This window comes from Triticum aestivum, chromosome 6A (assembly GCF_018294505.1).
Source record: "Triticum aestivum cultivar Chinese Spring chromosome 6A, IWGSC CS RefSeq v2.1, whole genome shotgun sequence".
Classification (NCBI taxonomy): Eukaryota; Viridiplantae; Streptophyta; class Magnoliopsida; order Poales; family Poaceae; genus Triticum; species Triticum aestivum.
Genome location: NC_057809.1, coordinates 290,329,203 through 290,353,774, shown reverse-complemented (window position 1 = coordinate 290,353,774; position 24,572 = coordinate 290,329,203). Strand labels below are relative to the sequence as shown.

At 42.3% G+C, this 24,572-nt stretch overlaps 1 protein-coding gene across 1 annotated transcript; it reads right to left on the bottom strand.

The window, feature by feature from the left end:
• Positions 1–12,635: 12,635 nt before the first annotated feature.
• On the bottom strand, positions 12,636–22,333 carry LOC123127450 (ethylene-responsive transcription factor-like protein At4g13040). The gene is made up of 7 exons (XM_044547166.1): positions 22,095–22,333; positions 20,012–20,068; positions 17,500–17,606; positions 17,339–17,417; positions 16,597–16,777; positions 13,215–13,336; positions 12,636–13,121 (listed from the first exon to the last, which is right to left on the bottom strand). Exons 2-7 carry the CDS (start codon positions 20,052–20,054, stop codon positions 12,997–12,999), a joined length of 657 nt encoding a protein of 218 aa, XP_044403101.1. The 5' UTR covers positions 20,055–20,068; positions 22,095–22,333; the 3' UTR covers positions 12,636–12,996.
• Positions 22,334–24,572: the final 2,239 nt, after the last annotated feature.

Genomic DNA, 24,572 nt, shown 5'->3' with positions numbered 1-24,572 from the left:
CGAGGGTCTGTTTCCTGCGAGCAAACGAAGAACAAGCAAGAAACTAAGATTGCAATCTGGATATTGTGAATATAAGATGAAAGCTTTATTGATCAAGGTGGGGTTCTGTGACGCCTTTGTCTGGTCGTTGAACACAAACGAAGTACGCGAAGTTGCAGCTATGGCGAACTTTTAATCTAAACAAAACCCAAAGTCTAAACGATGCCCTAAGGGCTGTATATATGGAGGAAGAGGGGGGAATTTCGTGGCCCTTGATGGAGGGGTCCGAAATCAACCATATCTATTGTTTCCCCACACATACGGACTCTAAAAATAGCCTATACTTATGTATTTCGAAATTACATGGGCCTGGCCCAATAATAAGGTGACGCAGCACCTAAAATAGCCTCGGGACGAAATTTATGAAGTGGCATCTTGTATATTTCGTCCAAGGCTTCATGCACCCATTATGGTGGCTTCAAAGTCCTGAAATCATCACTTGTAACTCCGTTCTTGTTTCCCTTGCGCATGCCATCATCTCCAGGCTTGTTCTTGCTCCAATGTTCATCCTTCTCCAAGCTAGGCCCTTCATTTGTAAGCAAAACAAATGTATCCAATTTAGGCAGCATCATATTCTCATGAACATTAGAATCATTACCAAGAAACGAAAGTACCTGGTAATTTAGTTGGCGTGCACGAGCTCTAGTAATTGGTCCAGTATGTATAGCAGCAGGGGCTGTGGGTGTAACAATTGTATTGATGTCCTCATCATCCTCCCCTTCTTGAAATGAAGTCGTCCTTGACGGAAGTTCATCTTCCTCACCCAAATAAGGCTTCAAATCTGCAATGTTAAAAGTGGGACTAACCCCAAAATCTGCAGGCAGCTCAAGTTTATATGCATTATCATTTATTTTCTCTAACACCTTAAAGGGACCATCAGCACGTGGCATTAGCTTTGATTTGCGCAAATCAGGAAATCTATCCTTACGCAAATGTAACCAAACAAGATCTCCAGGTGCAAACACAACATGTTTTCTACCCTTATCTCCAGCAAGTTTATATTTAGCATTCATACGCTCAATGTTTTCCTTAGTTAACTCATGCATTTTTAAAATCAATTCAGCACGTTGTTTAGCATCAAAATTAACCTTCTCCGAAGATGGAAGAGGCAACAAATCAATAGGTGCACGAGGTAGGAAACCATACACAACTTCAAAAGGGCACATCTTAGTAGTAGAATGCAATGAACGATTATAAGCAAATTCAATATGAGGCAAGCATTCCTCCCACATTTTCTTATTATTCTTCAAAACAGCCCTAAGCATAGTAGACAACGTTCTATTGACTACTTCAGTTTGTCCATCAGTTTGGGGGTGACAAGTAGTACTAAAAAGCAGTTTAGTCCCCAACTTAGCCCATAAACATCTCCAAAAGTGGCTAAGAAATTTAGTATCACGATCTGAAACAATAGTATTTGGCACACCATGCAAGCGAATAATTTCACGAAAGAACAAATCAGCAACATTAACAGCATCATCGCTTTTATGACATGGTATAAAGTGTGCCATTTTCGAGAATCTATCCACGACAACAAATATGCTATCCCTCCCCTTCTTTGTTCGAGGTAAACCTAAAACAAAGTCCATAGATATATCCTCCCAAGGAACACTAGGTACAGGCAAAGGCATATATAAACCATGAGGATTGAGTCGTGACTTAGCTTTTTGACATGTAGTGAAGCGAGCAATAAAACGCTCAACATCCCATCTCATCTTTGGCCAAAAGAAATGTGTAGCAAGTACGTCCTCTGTCTTCTTCACGCCAAAGTGTCCCATTTGCTGAAACTTATCATGAAGCTCCTTGTTCGATAAGTTCTCCCAGTCAATCTCGTCGGCTTGTGATCCTGGCATGGTTAGCAGCAATAGAAACACACAAGAATATGATCCTACAGACTACTAAGAAGTGGTGGTGGTGTATCACAAATCCGTCAAGCAAATCTCAAATTCTTACCAGTTCTTACCCAGCAGCAGGCGGTGATCGGCAACCGTTGTAGTCAAAAACTCTCAAAGCTTGGATAGAGCGATTACCAGGGAGAGTCAAACACACGACGTAGATGTATGTGGAGCTGGGAAGGCATATAGTATGGTAGCAAAAAGGGTCAGCAATAATCAATTCAGAGATGCAAAGTTGAATAAACGCTCAACGACGATACTGTGCTGGTCCTAGGCTAGACTGTGCTAGAGACGCGAGCCTAGAACACCAACAAAATCACGGCGCGGCACGTAAACAAGGGAAAAGCACACTCTGAAAAAAAATTCGCTCTTTTTTTTTGCGCTCTTTTTTTTGCGCTGCTTTTTTTTGCGAAAAATCACTATAATGGCGAGTGTCTCAAAACTCTTCCTGGGTCAAACTGACAGGATGGGCACGAAAAAAAAAATTCGACCAATTTTTTTTTTCGACTGCCCGGACCCAAAAACTGGAAACAGGTCAAAAAAAACTTCCTATAATGGCACCTGTCTCAAAACACTCAGAAACACCTAAAAATAGGATAGCCAGAAATTTTTTCGAAAAATGCGTTTTCGAAAAATTTTGGGCCTAAACGGAGCGTGGCTACCCGACTCTTTTTTTTTCGAAACCTACTCCGGCAAGGAAACACGAATCGGAATCTAGATGGATCTCGAAAACAAACCTAATATGCAAGGAACTCGGATTGGTGGTGGATATATGGTGGTGGTATATGGCAGCGGTGGTGGTAGCGGTGGTAGTATATGGATATGGATATGAATCGGTGGTGGTATATGAATCGGTGGTGGTATATGGATACGGATTTGGAGCGGTGGCGGATAAGCGGTGGTGGTAGATGGCAGGGGCGATGATGATGGTGCGGCGGCGGCGTGACAACTTATGACTAGAACTCGAAACTCTAAAAGACTAGACTCTAAGACCAGCAACTAGACACGACGATGCAACCGCAAATTCAACAAAGCAAAACCCTAAAAAGATTATGCAAAGGCTCAGATTGGTTAGGATATGATGAACTAACCCTAATTTTTTTTATGGCTTTTTCGTGGACTGTAGGTATGAAGAACAGACTCGATCTAAACTACGAAAAACTGTAAAATCTCACCGAGCAACCTGGAAATCTGATACCACTTGATAGAGGCAAAGGTGTCCCGTCTTTCGATGAGATGATGGATATCGCTTTGGTGGAAGTCGACTTTGACGATCCGACTACGAACGTGCGAGGACGTCGCGCCTTAGCAATCGCTAAACCAACTCCGAGAGGTTATTGACCACGCCGGAGCACGATCAACCTGACCACGAGGGTCTGTTTCCTGCGAGCAAACGAAGAACAAGCAAGAAACTAAGATTGCAATCTGGATATTGCGAATATAAGATGAAAGCTTTATTGATCAAGGTGGGGTTCTGTGACGCCTTTGTCTGGTCGTTGAACACAAACGAAGTACGCGAAGTTGCAGCTATGGCGAACTTTTAATCTAAACAAAACCCAAAGTCTAAACGATGCCCTAAGGGCTGTATATATGGAGGAAGAGGGGGGAATTTCATGGCCCTTGATGGAGGGGTCCGAAATCAACCCTATCTCTTGTTTCCCCACACATACGGACTCTAAAAATAGCCTATACTTATGTATTTCGAAATTACATGGGCCTGGCCCAATAATAAGGTGACGCAGCACCTAAAATAGCCTCGGGACGAAATTTATGAAGTGGCATCTTGTATATTTCGTCCAAGGCTTCATGCACCCATTATGGTGGCTTCAAAGTCCTGAAATCATCACTTGTAACTCCGTTCTTGTTTCCCTTGCGCATGCCATCATCTCCAGGCTTGTTCTTGCTCCAATGTTCATCCTTCTCCAAGCTAGGCCCTTCATTTGTAAGCAAAACAAATGTATCCAATTTAGGCAGCATCATATTCTCATGAACATTAGAATCATTACCAAGAAACGAAAGTACCTGGTAATTTAGTTGGCGTGCACGAGCTCTAGTAATTGGTCCAGTATGTATAGCAGCAGGGGCTGTGGGTGTAACAATTGTATTGATGTCCTCATCATGATGGTGCGGCGGCGGCGTGACAACTTATGACCAGAACTTGAAACTCTAAAAGACTAGACTCTAAGTCCAGCAACTTGACACGACGATGCAACCACAAATTCAACAAAGCAAAAACCCTAAAAAGATTATGCAAAGGCTCAGATTGGTTCGAATATGATGAACTAACCCTAATTTTTTTGTGGCTTTTTCGTGGACTGTAGGTATGAAGAACAGACTCGATCTAATCTACGAAAAACTGTAAAAATCTCACCGAGCAACCTGGAAATCTGATACCACTTGATAGAGGCGAGGGTCCCGATCTTTCGATGAGATGGTGGCTATCGTTTTCTGTGGGAGTCGACCTTGACGATCCGACTACGAACATGCGAGACGTCGCGCCTTAGCAATCGCTAAACCAACTTCCGAGGGTTATTGACCACGCCGGAGCACGATCAACCTGACCACGAGGGTCTGTTTCCTGCGAGCAAACGAAGAACAAGCAAGAAACTGAGATTGCAATCGGGATATTGCAAATATAAGATGAAAGCTTTATTGATCAAGGTGGGGTTCTGTGACGTCTTGGTCTGGTCGTTGGACACAAATGAAGTACGCGAAGTTGCAGCTATGGCGAACTTTTAATCTAAATCCCAAAGTCTAAACGACGCCCTAAGGGCTGTATATATGGAGGAAGAGGGGGGGGGGAATTTCGTGGCCCTTGAGGGTGGGGTCCGAAACCAACCCTCACTCTTGTTTCCCCACACATACGGACTCTAAAAATAGCCTATACTTAAATATTTCGAAATTACATGGGCCTGGCCCATTAATAAGGTGACGCGGCACCTAGAATAGCCTATGGACGAATATTATGAAGTGGCATCTTGTATATTTCGTCCAAGACTTCATGCACTCCTTATGGCGGCTTCAAAGTCCTGAAATCATCACTTGTAACTCCGTTCTTGATCCCCTTGCGCATGCCATCAACTCCATGCGTGTTCTTGCTCCAATGTTCATCCTTCTCCAAGCTAGGCCCTTCATTTGTAAGCAAAACAAATGTATCCAATTTAGGCAGCATCATAATCTCATGAACATTAGAATCATTACCAAGAAACGAAAGTACCTGGTAATTTAATTGGCGTGCGCGAGCTCTAGTAATTGGTCCAGTATATGTAACAGTAGGGGCTGTGGGTGTAACAATGGTATTGATGTCCTCATCATTCTCCGCAAGGAGGTCTTGAATCCAAAGGGATCTTCTCCGAAGAGGGGCCGCGGTCTCTCTCGAGGAGTAGATCCGATGTGGACGAGCAATGCTCTATCTCAAATATGAGCTAAACCAATGCTAACCCTAGAAAAGTAGTGGAGGAGTCATTTATATATGCAAAGGGGCGAAGGGGGTACATGGGCCTCGGCCCAACATCATGCACGCAGGCATTGTCCGGATGATCCGGATGTTGGTCCGGATGATCCGGGCTTCGGGGGTCCGGATCATCCGGCTGTGTCGAGGGGGATGCGGGAGGTCCGGATGTCCGGGTTTTGGTCCGGACGTCCGGGTATGCCCGGATGATCCGGGACGGGGTCCGGATGATCCGGCTTCAGGGCAGCCTCGGTTGCTCCCGGGTCTCCAATTATCTGGATCGTCCGGGCTGGGGTTCGGATCATCCGGGCTGCGTCCGAATCGTCCGGGACCTCGTCCGGATCATCCGACCAGCCTGGGACTTGGCTGATTTCTTCTCCGTCTTCAGGCATGTCTTCCGCTCCCGATCCTTCTTGCTCCTTAGCTTCTCCATGGCTAGTTCCTTCGTACCTGAGTATGCACAATGTCTCCGTTTGAGGTTGTAGCCATGTCTCATGTGCATTGAAGTGGAATTGTGAGAGGAGTGATGTCACCTCGGTTTCGAGTGCTCTTGCACGTGCTCGTGTCATGGGTCCACTAGACACTTGGCGAGATGATGATAGGTCCATGGGGATGATCTTGGGATGCTCCATATCACCAAGCTTAGGGTTTTGCATATTATTATTTTCATTCGAGGACGTGCCTTCCTCTTTGCCTCCTGCTGTTACTAACATTTTGCAGGAGTTCGCTGACATCTTTCCACAAGATGTGCCATCGGGAATACCACTTATTTGAGGGATTGACCATCAGATTGACTTAATTCCCGGTGCATCGCTACCCAACCGTGCACCATACCGTACCAATCCAGAGGAGATGAAGGAGATTATGTGTCAAGTCCAGGAGCTGCTCGACAAAGGTTATATATGTGAATCCCTTAGTCCTTGTGTTGTTCCTATTATTCTAGTACCGAAAAAGGATGGTACATCACGTATGTGTGTTGATTGTAGAGGCATTAATAATATTATTATTCGTTATCGTCATCCTATTCCTAGGCTAGATGATATGCTTGATGAATTGAATGGCTCTACAATATTCTACAAAGTTGATTTGCATAGTGGATACCATCAAATTCGTATGAAATTGGGAGATGAATGGAAAACGGCATCTAAAACAAAGTTTGTTTATATGAGTGGTTAGTCATGCCTTTTGGGTTAACTCATGCACCTAGTACTTTCATGAGATTAATGAACGAAGTTTTATGTGCTTTCATTGGAAAATTTGTGGTAGTCTATTTTGATGATATACTGATTTATAGCAAATCTTTGGAGGAGCATTTACATGTTGTTTTTATTGCTCCACGTGATGCATGTTTGTTTGGTAACCTTGGGAAGTGCACCTTTTGCACTGACCGAGTATCTTTTCTTGGCTATGTTATTACTCCACGGGGAATTTTTTTTTGACAGAAAGACGGTAAGGGAACCCCCTACAGTATAATTGGTGCAACAACCCCAAATTGCAAGTACCATGCCTTGAACCTGGGTGGGTGGGAAGGCATCAGCCCCTTCCAACCACTAGGCTATGCCTTAGTCTGTGAAGTTGATAAAGCCAAGAATGAAGCTATTGAGAGTTGGCCGCAGCCCAAAACGGTCACATAAGTGAGGAGTTTCCTTGGCCTCGCTGGTTTCTATAGGCGTTTTGTGAGAGATTTTAGCACCATTACTGCACCTCTCAACGAGCTTATAAAGAAGGATGTGCCTTTTGTTTGGGGTAACATGAAGAAGCCTTTACGATATTGAAAGATAAGTTGACACATGCTCCTTTACTCCAACTACCTGATTTTAATAAGACTTTTGAGCTTGAATGTGATGCTAGTGGAATTGGATTAGGAGGTGTGTTATTACAAGATGGCAAACCTGTTGCATAATTTTCTAAAAAATTGAGTGGGCCTAGTCTGAATTATTCTACTTATGATAAAGAACCATATGCTCTTGTTCGGACTTTAGAGACATGGCAACATTATTTATGGCCCAAAGAATTTGTTATACATTCTGATCACGAATCTTTGAAACATATTAAAAGTCAAGCTAAATTGAATCATAGACATGCTAAATGGGTTAAATTCATTGAGACTTTCCCTTATGTCATTAAACACAAGAAGGGTAAAGAAAATGTTATTGCTGATGCATTGTCTCGTCGCTATACTATGCTTTCACAACTTGACTTCAAAATATTTGGTTTGGAGACCATCAAAGATCAATATGTGCATGATGTTGATTTTAAAGATGTAATGCAGAATTGTAAATAAGGAAGAACATGGAACAAGTTCGTCGATAATGATGGATTTGTGTTCCGTGCTAACAAGCTATGCATTCTAGCTGGCTCCGTTCATCTTTTGTTGTTGTAGGAGGCGCATGGAGGAGGATTAATGGGACACATTGGCATGAAGAAGACGGAGGACGTACTTGCTACACGGTTCTTTTGTCCAAAGATGAGACATGATGTTCAGCATTTTGTTGCTCGCTGCATTACATGTCAAAAAGCTAAGTCACGACTCAATCCTCATGGTTTATATATGCCTTTGCCTGTACCTAGTGTTCCTTGGGAGGATATACTATGGACTTTGTTTTAGGTTTACCTCAAACAAAGAAGGGGAGGGATAGCATATTTGTTGTCGTGAATAGATTCTCGAAAATGGCACACTTTATACCATGTCATAAAAGTGATGATGTTGTTAATGTTGCTGATTTGTTCTTTCGTGAAATTATTTGCTTGCTTGGTGTGCTGAATACTATTGTTTCAGATCGTGATACTAAATTTCTTAGCCACTTTTGGAGATGTTTATGAGCTAAGTTGGGGACTAAACTGCTTTTTAGTACTACTTGTCACCCCCAAACTGATGGTCAAACTGAAGTAGTCAATAGAACATTGTCTACTATGCTTATGGTTGTTTTGAAGAATAATAAGAAAATATGGGACGAATGCTTGTCTCATACTAAATTTGCTTATAATCGTTCGTTGCATTCTACTACTAAGATGTGCCCTTTTGAAATTGTGTATGGTTTCCTACCTCGTGCACCCATTGATTTGTAGCCTCTTCCATCTTTGAAGAAGGTTAATTTTGATGTTAAACAACGTGCTGAATTGATCCTAAAAATGCATTAGTTAACTAAGAAAAACATTGAGTGTATGCATGCAAAATATAAAGTTGCTGGAGATAAGGGTAGAAAACATGTTGTGTTTGCACCTGGAGATCTTGTTTGGTTACATTTGTGTAAGGATAGATTTCCTGATTTGCGTAAATCAAAGCTAATGCCATGTGATGATGGTCCTTTTAAGGTGTTAGAGAAACTAAATGATAATGCATATAAACTTGAGTTGCCTGCAGATTTTGGGGTTAGTCCCACTTTTAACATTGCAGATTTGAAGCCTTATTTGGGTGAGGAAGACGAGCTTCCATCGAGAACGACTTCATTTCAAGAAGGGGAGGATGATGAGGACATCAATACCATTGTTACACCTACAGCCCCTGCTGCTATACATACTGAACCAATTACTAGAGCTCGCGCACGCCAATTAAATTATCAGGTACTTATATTTCTTGGTAATGATTCTAATGTTCATGAGAATATGATGCTGCCTAAATTGAATACATTTGTCTTGCTTTGAAATGAAGGGCCTAGCTTGGACAAGAAGGATGAACAGTGGAGCAAGACCAAAGCATGGAGATGATGGCATGCGCTAGGGGAACAAGAACAGAGTTACAAGTGATGATTTCAGGACTTTAAAGCCACCATAATGAGTGCATGAGGCCTTGAATGAAATATACAAGATGCCACTTCATAAATTTTGTCCAGAGGCTATTATAGGTGCTGGGTCACCTTATTATTGGGCCAGGCCCTTGCAATTTCGAAATACTTGAGTATAGGCTATTTTTAAAGTCCGTATGTGTGGGGAAACAAGAGATAGGGTTGGTTTCGGGCCCCTCCTTCAAGGGCCACAAAATTCCCCCATCTTCCTCCATATATACAGCCCTTAGGGCACCGTTTAGACTTTAGGTTTAGATTAAAAGTTCGTCATAGCTGCAACTTCGCGTACTTTGTTTGTGTTAAATGACGAGACCAAGGCGTCATAGAACCCCACCTTGATCAATAAAGCTTTCATCTTATATTCGCAATATCGAGATTGCAATCGTAGTTTCTTGCTTGTTCTTCGTTTGCTTGCAGGAAATAGACCTTCGTGGTCAGGTTGATCGTGCTCCGGCGTGGTCAATAACCTCTCGGAGTTGGTTTAGCGATTGCTAAGGCGCGCCGTCTTCGCATGTTCATAGTCGAATCGTCAAAGTCTACTCCTCCGAAACGATAATCACCATCTCATCGAAAGACGGGACACATTTGCCTCTGTTATTGTCCAATATGCCTTGGCTCAAAATGGTATGGTAGAATCCTTTATCCACAGAGTTAAGCTCATTGCATTATCCCTACTTTGGAATTGCAACTTACCAACTTTACGTTGGAGTCATGTAGTTTTACACGCTCATGACCAAACTGCATAATATTATTCCCCTCTATCTTTGTTACCTGAAAATCTACCAAGTATTTCCCATCTGCGGTAATTCGGTTGCATACCGATATCACCACCCCGGCATACATCACTTGCCCTCAATGTATACCTGGGATCTACGTGAGAAATAACTGTATTTCCGTCAATACCTTAAGCCCCTCACATGGGGATTTATTCAAGGCCAGTATGTTGATTCAGTGAGGAACATTTCTAGGCATTAGGGGGAGATTTCAAGTAAAGAATGACAGGAAATTAGTGGAATGTTCAACACATTTCTGCCTCAAATCTATGTACTCAAAGATCTGAACCATGCGTTCAGAAGATTTGCAACACATTGCAAATAACCTGCCAAATTCATTTACTGACTATAAAGGTGTCACACAATCCTACAATCCTGCAAAAAAATGCCTGAAAGAGTGAAGGTACCAACAAAAACCACTCAACTCCCCGTTCAAAGCAACAGGAGGAGAAGTACGGCAATAGTACATCAGGATTCAGCTTCTTGCAAGTAAGGATTCAAGGCCTCTGAATCAGTAAATGCAAGTCAACTTTACGTTGACAGACACCTAATGGGTAGTATACACCCAGTGAATGAGAAACCTCCACCAACCCAAGTCTGCTCACAATGACCGGGACATCGGAATACCCGACTCAATCGCATTGGGAAATCGCGAGCAGTCACCATGGGTAACGATATTTCCATCAACTATATATATATATATATATATATATATATATATATATATATATATATATTCTGGAGAAACATATAATGAGAAGTCTATAATTGTCGACGTACATTTCTCAACTAGATTGGAAAAACCTTTCAAGTGATTCAGATCCAAAGACCATGGCCATGGCAAAGTGTGAACAACAGTTGAACTGAACTCAAGCAAAGGGTATAATCTAGGTAGAAATAATCTTGCTCAATAATGGGAAGGTATTCATAAGCAATACCTACACCAGTTTTCTTCTGGAAACAGAATTGAGAACAATGAGGTGGTGAAACATAAAACAAGTATTGTAGCACAAGGGTTCATGCAGATACCCATATATTCTCCATAGATGGAATCTCTTTCCGATAATGTATATCATTAGCAGTACAAAATCATCTATCTATGCAGTTGATAGGTGTAGTGACTACATATCCATATGGATCACTAGATTCAGACATAGATGGTTCCTAATGGAATATCACTACTAAATCAAAATGCAACATGCATTGTGTAAAATCAGCATGTCACTATACGGCTTATTGTTGTCGGTATATTTTGGTACAACCGACGTAATGAGTTTCTTAACACAAGGATTACTCCTACACTGATGATTACCCATACATGTTAAGCATGTGATCATTTAAATGACGGAATTTGAGATGAAGGATCTGGGTAAAACCTCGAGCACCTTCACTCATACATTATGGTACACATGTTGTCTATATCCAAATTATATTGGAAAAATTGATTGTGGACAAGTCTTATCCATTCATAATTTCCATGGTTATTTGTTCTCTAATCGTTGAGAAAGATCCATCTAGACCATGAAGAGATGGAAATAAGATGTTGGGACTTATGGTTTCATATCACAGTGCATGCATTGGATCCATCAAACACAATTGGTTGACACTAAAGAATATCTTTCAATGTCTCCAATGCATCAAACATCTTGTCCTAATCTTTCGTTTTCAGAAAAATCTTGTCCTAATCCCAACTATGTCAGATCATGGACAAGCTTTGTGTTCCTGTTAGGTGTGGTAGTCATCTCATAAGTCTTCGAATCAAACCTTATGGCTACATCCACCAACCATTATCTTAAAGATAATGTTGCTTGTGTTGCCCGAATGTAAACAGGTTACGCAATAAGCAATATCGCTATATTGCATATCTTGCAAATCAATATCGCTATATTGCATAGCTTGCAAATCAAATCATGTGACTGATTTGTTCACCAAATCTCTACCAACTTCTACATTCACAAATATGTTCATCGAAGTGGTATGTGATGGCTTTGGAATTTGCAAGAATCAGGGGGAGTATCTTCCTGAATCGTTCCTATTTAAAGCATCATATTATACTCTTTTTTTCTTCATGAGTTTACTTTACAAGTTCTCATAAAGGTTTTTAATGAGGTAATATCAACATAAAATCATATGACATACTTTTTGTTTTTCCCACTGGAGTTTACAGGAAAATATATATGACATATTTATTATCCTTTAAATTCTACCTTTCTCCTCATATTTTTCCCACGGGGTTTTGGAGGAGTCCCTATGAAGATGGTTATGCTCACAAAGTACAAGCTGTGATTAGGGTGGGTGTTAATTAATTAATATGTGTTAATTAATGGGTTAATCACTGCTTTATAGGAACTGTCGGCAGTCGTCTTTTGGCAACAGTCACGACAGTTGCTCGCATCCTCCTATATGGGCGCCTATTGAGAAGCGTCCCTTGTATTGTATAAATAGCAGCTCTCATCAATAAAGATTAACTGTTCACTTTTACATCTCTATGTCGACTCTCTCTGGTCTTCCTTTAACAATCTCTTCTACCCATAATTGGTTTGGATAGCCAAAAAATTATGAGTGTGCTGTTTGAGATGCTCTTAGGACTAACTTGACACCCTTGTTAGTTAAATGCACGAGTGGTGCATTTCACTCTGGAAATATAATTTTCAATGCCTGAGAGAAAACATCTCCAATGCTAAAGTTCTACCAATGCCCAAATCAAACCGATGCATCAACTGCTCGATGAAATAAAAGGTGTCGGGAACTAGTTACATGTCAGAGTAAATTTGATGTAAACCTATAAACAGATGTGCACAGTTCTGAAATCATTTCAAATGATTGCTCAGCTAAATTCATTCTAATTGACCATCTTCAATTCAATTTGTTCCTATAATTGACCATCTCCAATTTAATCTGAGATGTCATGGTTATCTAACCTTTTATCAGACCACCAGGGCCTTATGCACATGAATTTAGATACTGAGGGGGGGGGGGGGGGGACTAGAGGTAAATTATATTGGAATGAATCTGTGGGACGGACTCCATTTGGGTGTCCATGTCCTGGCGGCGATCTAGGATACCGATGTGTCAACATCTCCATCATCTGAGTTCGAAGACCCGCCACCATTGACCATCTCAGTATCTCCTATGAACAAGTCTGCCTTATTATGCCTTCGCGACCCAACCTTTCTTTGTTCTGGAGACAAGGAAACAAAGACAAATTATGCTATGCTATTGCAGTCATTTTTGCCAAGTGATGACTAACAAAATACTTCATGACAAGTCTCACTTTTGCTGGTTATGGTGTTGCGTGTTATTGCCAGGAAATCGTCCCATGTGTACTTAACCAGTTCGTTTTTCTCTTCCTCAGAAAGTTCAAAATTGGGCTCTCTTCCACACATAAAAGCAGCCCTGCACGTAGAGAAAAAGCTTGAATTTGTCAAGGTATTGAATATCCCCTTACAAAAGAAAATGGTGCGGAATCATGACAAAAGCATGCCACACATCCATATCACTTGACCAAAATAAAGGACCAACAGTATGAAAGTATCTAGGGAGACAAAGCTGCCATTAGGTTTCTACAGAACACTGTAATGGTAGAGACTAATACTTGCAACTTAAGCCCAAGGACCAAAATATTTAGGGAATTTTACTAGCATGATTAGTCATTGGCTTCTTGTTGTCAAAAGAATTAAGCATTGCAGAATTATGCATACGCCCTTCCACAAGTTCTGAGAAACAGCTTGCTTTTCTGTAGAACTTAGTGCATATTGCCAAATGAACATGAAGCGGACTTTGCCTTGGCCATTGGGCAGTGATCTTCTACCATATTAGTACTGTCTAACCATTATATATACGAATAACTTTCTTTAATCATTACACAACTATACATATTACTTGCAAGTATATTGTTTTGTAAATGGTAATCCTAAAATATATTGTTAACCTTTTGAATTAAGTAGTATAGAATACGCCAGAAGTATTAAACTAGACTAGCTCATTGCTTTGGATACCACCCAGGGCACTGACGTTCAAGCTATGGGCACCAGACTGTAATATATTCCCTCCGTCCCAAATTACTTGTCTTAGATTTGTCTAGATACGGATGTGTCTAACACTAATTTGGGACGGAGTTAATAAAACATAAAAAATACTGTGCAGGAATAATGACTGTCCTGCTCATGAAAAATGTCAAAAGAGTCTAATATGATAAGAAACAGCAGAATGGTGATCAAGCTGATGCATTCTAGAAGAAAGATGGGGAGTGTCAGAATCATGCATAAGTTGGTGATGGAAATAACATAACCATGCATATGTACACAACCGTAATGGCCCAGGCGCAGGAAAGCTAGATAGGAAAGATCAATCTGTTATTTTCTTTTAGTAGATAAGATTAGTTTATATTTGTATTTGACTTAGCCTACAAGTTAGGTACTCTTGTAAATCGTGACTATATAATGTTAGGGATGGTTATTCTGGAAATGAAGCGATGAATTAAGTTGCATCCATAACATGTATTAGAGCCTAGGTTTAGGTCTCCTCCAGACGCTGCGACTTGTCCTCTCTACCGATCGAGTTCTCTCTCTATCTCAATCGATTTTTTCCGTCTCTGCCAGTCGATCTCTACTCTCTACTCTTGACCAATTGCTTTAATCACAGATGGAAGCTCCCGCTGGTCAGCATCGCCCTCAGATCGGGCCGCTCTTGTCAACCGGCAGCAGCACCCCTCCCAGATCAAGCCCAAGCAGAGCCTTTCTGTCCACACACACGATCCCAGCTGGCAACGTCTTTCCCGTCCCCACGCTCCAGGAGGATGCCCTTCATTAACAAATATGCAACGTCTTTCCCGTCCCCGCGCGCTCCTCCTCCGCCGCCAGCCTCGCCGCGACGCGCGCGGATTGCGGGAATGAGCCAAGCCAACCTCACACCAATGCGCTTAATTTTTGCCGGTCAGAAAAGGAGAGTCCATAACAGACACGCCACGAATCCGAGAAGTCGGATCGTGGGCTGTCACCGACTCTGTGGGTCCAGCCCACGTCCTCCTACCCGACAATGGATGCGTCGGCAACCCTAGCCGCCACCAGAAGAACAGATCGCATCTGCTCTGCCTCCACGCCCACCGTCCACTGTCGTTCCTTTTGCTGCTGCTGCCGCCGGTGATCTCATCCCGTCCACCACGTACACGGTTGACGTGAGAGCAGGCCTCCGAAACCCCGCCTCTCGAGATCCTGTACGGGAGAGGGGCGATTAGGTTTTAGTGGAGCGTCTCCTACACAACTCTCGCTGCCGTTCATCTACGTCCACTACATCGTCTACGTCCACGTCGCCTTCATCATCACCATGTCCACCGAAGCCGAGAGAATCGCTGCCAAGAAGGCCGCTACTGACAAGAAGACCGCTGAGTAGACTGCTGTTGTCGCCGCTACCGCAGCTTCGTCCTGGCCTACTGGAGGGTATAACATGTTTATCCCGCTCCTGATCCACTCAAGACTCAGGTAGAGCCTCGCCAAACCGGCAACACTTGATGAGGACATAGGCCTGTTTACGACCTAAAGTTCTGCGCATGAACGTCGAAGTATATACTTTAGTCGATACGAAGTCCGTTTTTTCGAAGATCCACTATGATAATGAAAAAGATTTCTACATATTCTACCAAATCCATCAAGAATATCCCAATCTATTAAATCTGTCCGAATGGGTTTACTAATAGGATGCCCCGATCTAGTACAAAATTGAGCTTTTGATAAGTATGGAAATCCGGAGCTAGGGGATCATTCCCTTGACTCATACTGATGATAAGTTTTTTAATCCACGAGAAATTGAACAAAAAACTGCCAAATTGGTCTATTTCTTGCGCATACCAATTAAAATATTTTGAGGTATCTTTTTTTAACTGAGTTGAATGAAGAAAAGAAGAATTGGAAGAAGAAAAGTTTTCTCAACCCGGGGAGGAAGTCCCTTTGAAATTGGATTTGTTATTGTAAGGGGAGCACCAAGCTGTAGCTTCTGTCCTAGGGCATCCCATGCGTTATGGAATGACAACAATGGCACCAGCCGCACCAGCAGAGAGCTCAGCACAACAGCATCCATAGGATCCAAGCCATTCAAACAGCTGTCTCGTACAAAGATGAACATGCGACGAAGTCCAGCTCTTTGTTTCATCTGTGATGAGAAGTTATGTGCTGGTCATCATTGCAAGCAGCTCCTGGCTATCTAGATTGTTCCCGGTTATGATGATGAACATGTTGGCAAGAAAGACTAGGCCTTTCAGCTGTTGTTGCTTCTGTGGAAGGCCTCTCCTCCTACTGTGACAACCATCTATCAATCCAGTTTGAGGACAAGCTATTTGAAAACAGGAGTGGAGATATTATGATCAAAGCTCACAAGAAAGCTCAATCCAGATAATTCCTTTCAGTTAGATGATATTAGTTTAGACTTGTATTTGGCTTAGCCCACAACTTAGGGACTCTTGTAAAGTGCCAGGAATGGTCATTCTGAATATCAAGGAATTAATTAAACTCAAAGTAAACCTACGTCCCAGTCTCCTTATTCGTATCAATCCGTAGCTTTGGGGCCGGCCTCTTATCGAGAACCCCTACGATCTGAGATCGGGAGGGTTGATGTCATCCCCGAGTTCTACCAATAACAGTAAAGCTTAGTCCAGATAATACCTATCATATAGCCGGGCTGCCTCATCCTGTGTTCCAACAGTACCCAAGTGAATTTGTTTCTTGTCAACTTTTATAGCAGCTTGCCATTTCATATTTTTGAAGTAGACCCCTCTCATTATGCATGGCTCTTGGTCCACATACTGCTTTCTTCTATGTCGCTTTCTGCGCTTAATCTCCTTACCTAAAATGGTAAGAAAAGCCGAAACAAAATGTGTTGATTAGCTAGTCATTTTTTATGTTCAATGCGCATATCATGCAATCTTTGACGAGGATGAAGGTAAGATAAATCACGCTAATACAAAATGTAATCTAATTGTATGAAAACTGCTTGGTGGTTCAACCATTAAGAGACGAAGAAAGTCAAACATGACTTGCTTTGTACTCCCTCCGTCCCATAATATCAGATGTTATTACAACTGATATACTCACATATCGGTTGTAATAACATCTGATATTATGGGACGGAGGGAGTAGTTTATACTGGAGCCAAATTTAATCGAACTTAGACTGTAGAATGCCTTCTTGGCAATGAGATCACAACTCTGTCATCAACTTAACAATAGTTTTGCGAAAATATAGTGCATGAAAACTGATACATATTCTGTTAACGAATCTTAATTTGCTTGGAAACTTCATATGTAACGCTAGAACACGTCACCTCCATCTAAAGTGACCACAAATATTATGCATTGTATACGGTTACAAGAAATACCGAGAATACTATGTAAGAAAAAGTACAAACCTGGATAGTATTGGTTTTTCTCTTCCTTAAGAGAGTCGGAACCATTTGAGGATTCTGGAAGTACGTCAGAAGTCCTGGTCTGCAGCAAAAGGTTTCTTCATGAAGCAAGGCAGTCCTTGCCATTATAAACACGTTTTCAATAGCATTAAAAATAGGCTTACCAAGGGCAGTGGGTGCACACTGAGCGGATTGACATTTGCATGTTCAACTTCCCCATGTTTTTCATTCTCAACAGGCTTAGGAAGATCAACTGGCAATGAATCTTTGCCTGAAACAAAATCTAAAGTGATAAACTGTTCAAAAGATCCCAAATACATACTGAGTTCATTGACCCGTACAATTATTATTTTATGTAAATGATCCTACCTTATTTGGGTTCCAATAATGGGAAGAAAAATGATAACAATAATATAATGGTGGTCTGGAAAAAAATCCAACAGTCTTGGTAAGCTATTTTCATTATTCGTCAAACCAATAGTTAACCTATAAGTCCTGCAGATTCCACCAGTAACCTACATAGCAGAGCTGTACTCACAAAGGTTTATTTCCATGTACTTCTCAGTATTAATGCACAAATTGGGTTCTACTCCACAAATGTTTCCTGACTATTTGCACATACATATATGAATATGAAATGTGTACACGTATGTTATTGCCAATTTTTTCTAAGTCTGTTGCTTGGGAATGTAAAATGGTAACAGGTTACAGGAGTGCCAGAACTACTGATACCACTTTTCTCGAAATGATGATGTAATCCTGGAAAAAAAAGATGGCCCTACATGGCAAAGGAAAAAAAAAGACTTCCCGCTCTATAAATAGTGCTCTCGTATGATTTATTCAACATGAGTCACTTCTACTTTTCACCATCTGTTTCTGCAAATTGGCAGCCTGCACATTTGGAAATGAAATTTCCACTCCCTACAATATAAATTAGACAAATTGACCACCCTGCACCCGGTTTGATAGCACTTGGCTATGCAGGGAGGTGGCAATGGCATGTTGACATGCAGGACAGGAAGCTGCATTTGATGCAGAGTTATCCAGTGCGGTAGGTAGGTTTTTGTCCTAGGCATGTCTGATGTGACCTTCGAGGGCATAAGAAGCCAACATGGTGAGTCAATGAGTCAAGACAAGACCCCACTTACCAACTCATAAACTAGTCGTGACTAGTCATGTGTAGTGTTCAAGTAGTCGAGGAAGTAGATAGCACAAATACTAGTATGATACGTAAATATTGAAGGAGCAGAGTGCTTTAGTTGGGGGAGGAGCAGAGCAGGCGGAGGAGTAGAGATAGAGGAGGAGCAGAGGTGAAACAACTGCAACAATAACCGCCACCAGCCGCGGCCTGCTAGAAGTGGCCCGTTGTGCAGCCTGCCGTACAAAGAGCTACGTTTAGAGCACATACTCCACGGAGTAAAGCCTTATGCTCCTAGACAAACCTAATAAGTGGGCCTTTTGACCAGTCACTCAACTAAAAGCCCTTGACTAGTCAAGAATAGTCAAAGGCAAGTCGAGAGGTCGATCGACTACAGCAGGAGTTGAGTCGAAGTGCTGTGTCGACAGCCAAGTAGACTAGTCGAGGCGGGATGGATAAGCTGCTTCCTTGTGACCTAACAAGGTACATCAGAGATACCCTTGTGAAAAGTCACCTCCTGGCTTGGACAACTTAGCCAGTCGGGTACGCCACAAATTGCAACGAGTAAGCCAGCTATAATATGCCTCAAATATCATCCTAACTGGCCTCTAACCATTGCTAAATCACTCAAGGGGATTCAAGGTGAGCCCCACCTGACAGAATGGACATCTACAATTAAACCAAAGCATCATGTCTAATTCGTACAAATTTACATGGTGCAAGGCAGAGTTTTGGCTTATAAACAAACAAGCTGCTACCTTCACACACAGATGGTGAAGTGGTGAAATTTGGCCTCTAAACAACCCCTAAAAAAACAGTTATATACATCATCAAAGAATTATGAAAAGAATGGAAGCTTTGCCTTGTCATTTTGTCAATTTACACTCAGTTTCATGAGTATACAATAAGCATACCCATTATCATGAAATGGTTAATCTATTAGCATTCCCACCATTGCAAACCTTGGAACAGAAATATTGTGTCACGTCGCGTCCAATTATGGTCCCATCATGTCGGTACCAGCAGTTCCTGCCAAAATTGTTTTTAACCGCCGTGCTTGTACCGGCAGCAATTAATTCACAATTGGATATCCCGCTCAACAACACATGCTCTCCATACATTTTATCATCCCATAACTACTCACACCTCCCGCTTCAGTGTTTACAGAAGTACCAAACACACTTAAATGTGGGCCATGGAGCACCCTAGTACATTCTTTGAATGCAAATTTCACAAAAGTTTGTTATATATAGAACAAGAACAGATTAGAGCTAGCTATAGCTCTTTATGTACAATTTATTTTCTTTTATCTGGAACAATTTACCACATAGGATATACTAGAAGGTTCAATTGAATACAGGAATGGAATTGATCAGTATGATGAAAAGCCATGTTTTGACAGCATATTATACATAAAACTAAAAATATTTACACATTTTCACAACATAGATTCTCTTAACAATTCTTTACAACAGAATCTAAACGATTCTTTACAACATATCAGCAAGATGTTTCACAGTGTAATGAGTTTGTCTTACCAGAACAAAGACCCAATAGTCGACGTCTCCTCAAGCTAACCATACTTGAACTGCCACCTGCAATAGGGTCCCAAATATGAGAATATACTAAACAAATCAAAGTAATTAATAAAGAATTGGTTAAGCAAACAGTATGGAGTTAGAAGCGGAGACTTTGAGAAAGCAACAAATGGAGTGCAAGTACTCAAGGGCTTCTGAAGTTCTGATTATGCTATCCATTACTAATATGCTCAACTGTATACTAAACAATACCAGTGTTGTGTAACACTGTTCTTAATGGCCATGACTACTGCTCATAAACAATAATATCACCCATGTTCGAAGAAGCAATACAATAATCCTCGACTATTTGTTCAACACTTCCATAGACTTCTAACACGGTAAAAAGGTGTATGTTGCTAACCATAAACCACACTTCTAACAATTATCACCCACTTAAATTGTGTGCCAGGGACAGGGATCACATGAAAGATTCAATACTAGAGAAAAAACAAGGTAGGATAAACAACACTGAGCAAAATTCAGGCCCTTCACAAATAACAAGGTTGAAACTTAGAGAAAAAACCAAGTGACTCTGCTTAGAAAGATAGTCATCAGGCCCACAATAAAGTAGCTAAATTATATGTGCTAAATATGTTCAATCAAATAGCACTCGGTGCAATTCCATCATGCATCTGGTAAGCACTCTACCATCTTAATAGATTGTTTAGTTGCCTCAAACAAATGTATGCAGAACACCTCACTCATTTCTTAGTATCATAAGCTACTAACACATTGAACGGAACCTAATCATACCGTATGGCAATAGTAAGCATAATAAGAAACTCATAATTTATCTTCAATTCCTTAGCACAGGAACACCACCCGTCAAAATTGCAATCAAGTATTCACTGTTACAAGACATAGAACTTCCATTTGTGCATTCTGAAACCATTACAAGTATAACAAGATGCAGACCTGGGAGGACAAACATCGAACATGAATAATATCAATTGATGCGGAATTGGCGTTGGGCCTCCGCCATGATTTGGGCACAGCGGGCCGCCGTGAGGCTCATGTACCACATAGCAAAGGACCAGGCCATGGCGACGACGGATGGGTGGTTGGACGGTGGGAGAAGGGCTCGAAGGGGTAGGGTTTTGGGTCGTGGGCAGCTGGCTTAAATAGCCGAGGCAGGCAGAGTGCCGGGTTGAATGCAGAGCGCCCGAGTAGGCTTCTCGGGCTCATCCCTATGAATGCCAAGTAGGCGGATGGCCGGTCAGCCAGCGTGAATGCGGGCAGCCGGCCGATCATGTCCGCTCTGAATGTGCGGGTGGTTCTCGAGACGACGCGGAGAGAGAGGGGGGGTTTAGGTGGGGCCCACGCGTCAGAATCCGACGTTGCAGTTGGTGCCGTTTTGCAGGATTTCAGACGTCCGGACAGATTTGGTGATCCACGTTGGAATTTCCGTAAGGTGTTGTACTAGTCATTGATACTAGTTACCACAACTGACCAAACACACTAGACTCCAGGGCCTACAGAATCCTGCTACACATCGGACATTCCAAGAATTATAGAGTTTCTTAATAGTGAAGTCTAAAAAAATCATCACATATCACAAGCCTGCAATGTTTTAGTGACAATTATCATAATATCAATTGATGTAATTCTACCAAATCTTCATGCCACGATTCCCGATTACATCCAGTGCCATGAACCGAACGAAAACATCATAAATCAATAAATCGCAAACACAGGACGCGAGAAGCCTCGCCCAACCACCCAACAACCCAATCGAGGAATCCAAAGAAAAAGAACCCCCTCAAGGACGCAAGAATTTTCTACAAGTCTGTCCCCACCAGGCCCCAACCACCGCCACCTTCCAATCCAAACGCAGAAGAACTCAACCAGCAAGAACGCACAAGATACGATTGTGGAGCAAGCAAACAAGCATCGTCACGGCCAAGAACAGGCGCGGAATTCACGGAAACAAGAAAGGCAGCCAATCCTACATACGGGACCTGTAATTCAATAACCATAACGGCGACCAGAATCAATGCGGCGCGACGTTCAATAGGGGCTGGCAAGAACGGCGAGTACGTACCGGCGGCTTCGGCCGGCCGGCGGCGGCAGTAGGAAAAGGCGGCCCAAGGCAAGGCGGCAGCGGCCGCGAGACGAGGGGAGAGGAAAAGAAGTTGGTAGGAGAAGTTGGCGAGGGATACAAAGAGGGTGGCTCACATCTACCACCTTTGTTTCTCTCTCCTTCCGCTGCGACGACTCTTATCTCGCTCCCTCTCCTCCCGTTAATTACTTGTGTTTTCTCGGGGCATTTTTCTCTCTGTATTATTTTGTGATGAGGATCGGCTGACGCATCGCCTTAGCGGTGGTGGCTTCGGTTCGTGGTACGAGGACTTTTTTTAAAATATAAAAAAGTCTATCTAGGACACATTTAGATATGACATAATTATGTCATATTTAACCTGATGTCCACTACGTTTGTGGTTTATTTTTTTTATCTCAGCTTTTTTTCCTTGTTGCCGCCTTATTTGTTGTAGTTTAGATGTGACATTCTTAGAAACATCTAGATGCGAATTAGACAAACCGAGTAAAAAATGTACATGATGTGCAAATCTTGAGATGGCACAATTTTTTTTTAAGAAATGGCACAACATCTTGAGATTTATAAAGTCACCATACAATTTTTTTCAAGGTGCGGCACAACATCTTGAAATTTACAAAGTCATCATGCACGTCTCATAGTTTTCTGAGAGAGGAGGCCCTTGCCCGGCCTTAATAATGAGGCCCTTACAAAGTCATATTGTAAGTCCCGAAAACCAAAACCAAAGTAGTAGGAGTCTATAAAAAATAAAGGTACCGATACAAGCCAAAGGTTGGTAACGACGATGCAAAGCCGGTCATGGATCTAACCATGGTCAGGATCGCCCAAACACACGAGCGCAGGAAGTCGAGGCGGCTCCCAGCCGGTGATGTTCCCTATCCCGCACGTCATAACTCAGTGAACTTTGCCAGCACCCTTAGTATGAGCCTCTTCATGCTTCCTCTATCCTTTGGTTTCGGCAGGAGCTTCCATAGCTGCAAGAAAGATACCATTTTATAAAGAAGGTCAGCCGGTTGTCGGCAGAATGTTCCCTCAATCAAGGGTTTGTTTCTGGACGTCCACAAGGCCCATGCAAAGAGCCCCATCCAAGCCACGCAAATCGCCGATCCTAGCCAGACGTGCCCATAATTAACATATGCAAGTCCGATAACCCACTCGGATTCCATGAGCACCTAACGGTCTCACAGAGAGCGCTCCACATGAAATGCGCTACAATAGACCTAAATAGCAGGTGGTCTCGATCCTCTCCTTCACTGCACCAATGCACAGGCCATCTCTTGGGCCATGCCTCTTTCGCGTTTGATCCCCACTACTTACACGATTGCGAGCCACTTGCCACAAAAAGATCTTAATCTTTGTCGGCATTCGAGACTTCCAAATACCACTAAGGTCACATGGGGTGGAATATTTGAAGATCTCTTTATATTAAGATCCGGTAGAGAAGCATATGGATGCTTCAAGCTTCCAAGATACCTCATCTCGGCCCGACAAGAGTTGCACCCCTTGGAGCCGATCACGTAAACTATCGCATTCCGCGATCTCGATCGTCCCAAGTGATCGGTGGAATCTGGGTTCTCACCTCTCGTTTACCCACATATCTGCCACTTGCGCATGGGGGCGATCGGAAAAAGCGAATAGAGCCGGGAATATCTTGCTAAGGGGATGCTCCCCACACCATGTACCAAGCCAGAAGGAAGCCGCCTTGCCATTGCGGATATCAAATCGTGTACCCAACCTAAGAAGATGATGAACCTTCTTTACGTCCTTGGCAAACTGAGAAAGTTTCATGTTCGGGCGGAATTTCGTTCCCCGGTCCAAGAGATATTTTTGTTTAAATATGGAGAGCCATAACCCCCCTTGGCCCATCAATATCTTCCAAGCCCACTTGGTCATTAGGCACCAATTCAAAAATTTGGAATTAATCACTCCAAGGCCCCCATCTTCCTCAGGGAGCAAATATGCTCCCATTTAACCATATGGTATGTTTGCCTCCCACCCTCCTCCGCCCAAAATAATCTAGACCTCGCTTTGTCTAATTTTGCATATGTCCCGTCCCTAAGAAAATAAAGCCCATGACAAAAAATGAGAATATTCATGAGGCAATCATTAATGAGGACCAGATGTCCGCTCAATGCTGGAAGTTCTCCTTGCCACGGTTCCACCCTACCAGCAGCTTTGTTTACTATAGGTTAGAAATCTACCATAGTTAGGCCCGGGAAGATATCAGCATTCCCAAATATTTCATGCAGATGGATCCGAGTTCACAGTTCATCATGTGTGCGGCCCAGAGTTGTAATTCTAGGTCTCCTCCCATGAAAAACGTCTCACTTTTGTCGAAATTGATCTTTAGACCTGACATGGCCTCGAAGCACATTAATTGGAATTTCAAGTTTACAATTTCCCTCTCACAGTTTTTTATAAATATCAATGTGTCGTCCACATATTGGAGATGGGCTAGGTCAC